The sequence below is a fragment of the Myotis davidii genome, unplaced genomic scaffold (assembly GCF_000327345.1).
Source record: "Myotis davidii unplaced genomic scaffold, ASM32734v1 scaffold586, whole genome shotgun sequence".
NCBI classification, from domain to species: domain Eukaryota; kingdom Metazoa; phylum Chordata; class Mammalia; order Chiroptera; family Vespertilionidae; genus Myotis; species Myotis davidii.
Window position 1 is genome coordinate 201,428 of NW_006296809.1, and position 1,416 is coordinate 202,843.

The following is a 1,416-nucleotide window of genomic DNA, read 5'->3' on the forward strand; positions in this document are numbered from 1 at the left end:
CCTGGCCGGCCAGGGCCGGGCTCCCAGCCTCCTCGCTCTCCACCACTGCTCTCCTCCGGGCCAGGCCAGCCTGTGCTCCACGGGCAGGTGTCCCTCCTGGGCTGGGCGCCAGCTGTCTCGGTGGCCCTGGCTGGCAGGTGCACCTCTGCGTGTTCCTGGCAGGCGGAGGGCAGGGGTTGCGTGTCTCCCAGGCGTGCGTGCTGAGACAGGTGTGAGTCCTCTGGCCGGGTCCCGGCAGGTGTATTTATGGACTCAGGTCATGCTGGCAGGGGGCGTGGCCTCGGCCTCGGGATTGGCTGGCCTCCCGTCCTCTCCCTGGCGAGCTGGGAGCAGAGGGTGGGGTGGAGCGGGGTCAGTGAGGCCTCCACAGCCTGGGCAGGTCTGGGGTGGCGCCTGGAGCAGCCGCCGAGTTCCTGGGGCCTCCCAGCCCCCGACTCTGCACCTCAGCCCAGGTCCTCGCACCCTGTGAGCTCACTGATGTCCCCTCCACAGCCCTCGCTCCTGCCCGCCCACCTCATGTACAGGACCCGCTGACATGTGTGTCCATACATGTCACCCCATGTCACACGCATGGCTCTCCAGACCTGGGATTCTGCTGCCTCTGGCCCCGCCCCACAGCTTCTGGGTCCAGGGACTGGGTGAGAGGTCAGGGCTGGGAGCACCCCCAAGGAGCAGGGTCAAAGGAAAGGATGCCTCAGGGACCAGGAGGGTCACAGGACTCGTTTGGGGTGACTGCTGGGGGCACCCTGGGTCACACGCGAGGGACCCTGGAGCCCAAGGAAGCCCTCGACCCCTCGGGGGGCTGGAAATCTTCCCGGGGGTGGGAGCGGTTTCAGCCGGTCAGGGTGGGTCCTGCAGACCTAGGGGCCGGTGGAGGCCTAGGGCCGGGTTTACCCTATGGCACAGACTGCACCCCTCACCCACCTAGTGCCTGGACGTCCCCACACCTGACACCGCCCCCCAGCCCTGCAGTCATGGCAGGTGGCCCCTCCCCTCTGAACGGTGCACACCTGGGCGGACTCAGGGCGTGGGCCCCGCTGCTGACACGTGACCCGACCTTGCCCCTGGTGGGGGTGCTGTGCATAGGGGGCTCGTGGGGTGTCCTTCCTGGCGGATGGCCTGCCTCAACCCCGCCCAGCAGGTGGCCTGGGACCCCCGAGACTGCCCAGCTCCAAGCACTAGAGCTGAGACCACAGGGGTCAGAGGTCAGCATGAGGACCACCAGCCCGAAGAGGTGGGTGCACAGAGTGGGCTGCCTGGGCAGGGACCCCAGGAGGGGCAGCCACGGGGCAGGGGAGATGGGTGCTGAGGCCCCATAGGGAGGCTGAGGGTAGGTGACTGTGGAACCGGGGGTGGGGGGAGGGGCAGCACCTGTCTCTGGAGAAGGGAGACCTGGCCTTCGAGAGCGACCAGGGC

The 1,416-nt window shown here is 68.6% G+C and overlaps 1 protein-coding gene across 1 annotated transcript; it reads left to right on the top strand.

Annotated features, from left to right (window-relative positions):
- Positions 1–6: 6 nt before the first annotated feature.
- On the top strand, positions 7–1,416 carry LOC107184475. The gene is made up of 2 exons (XM_015569692.1): positions 7–381; positions 414–1,416. Exons 1-2 carry the CDS (start codon positions 247–249, stop codon positions 1,317–1,319), a joined length of 1,041 nt encoding a protein of 346 aa, XP_015425178.1. The 5' UTR covers positions 7–246; the 3' UTR covers positions 1,320–1,416.

What these genes read in the sequence shown, in the direction of transcription:
- LOC107184475 (XM_015569692.1), top strand. Translation starts at nt 247, where the DNA reads ATGGACTCAGGTCATGCTGGCAGGGGGCGTGGCCTCGGCCTCGGGATT. An exon ending in CCTCCACAGCCTGGGCAGGT is followed by an intron (nt 382 to 413) that starts CTGGGGTGGCGC and finishes GCCGCCGAGTTC; the next exon opens with CTGGGGCCTCCCAGCCCCCG.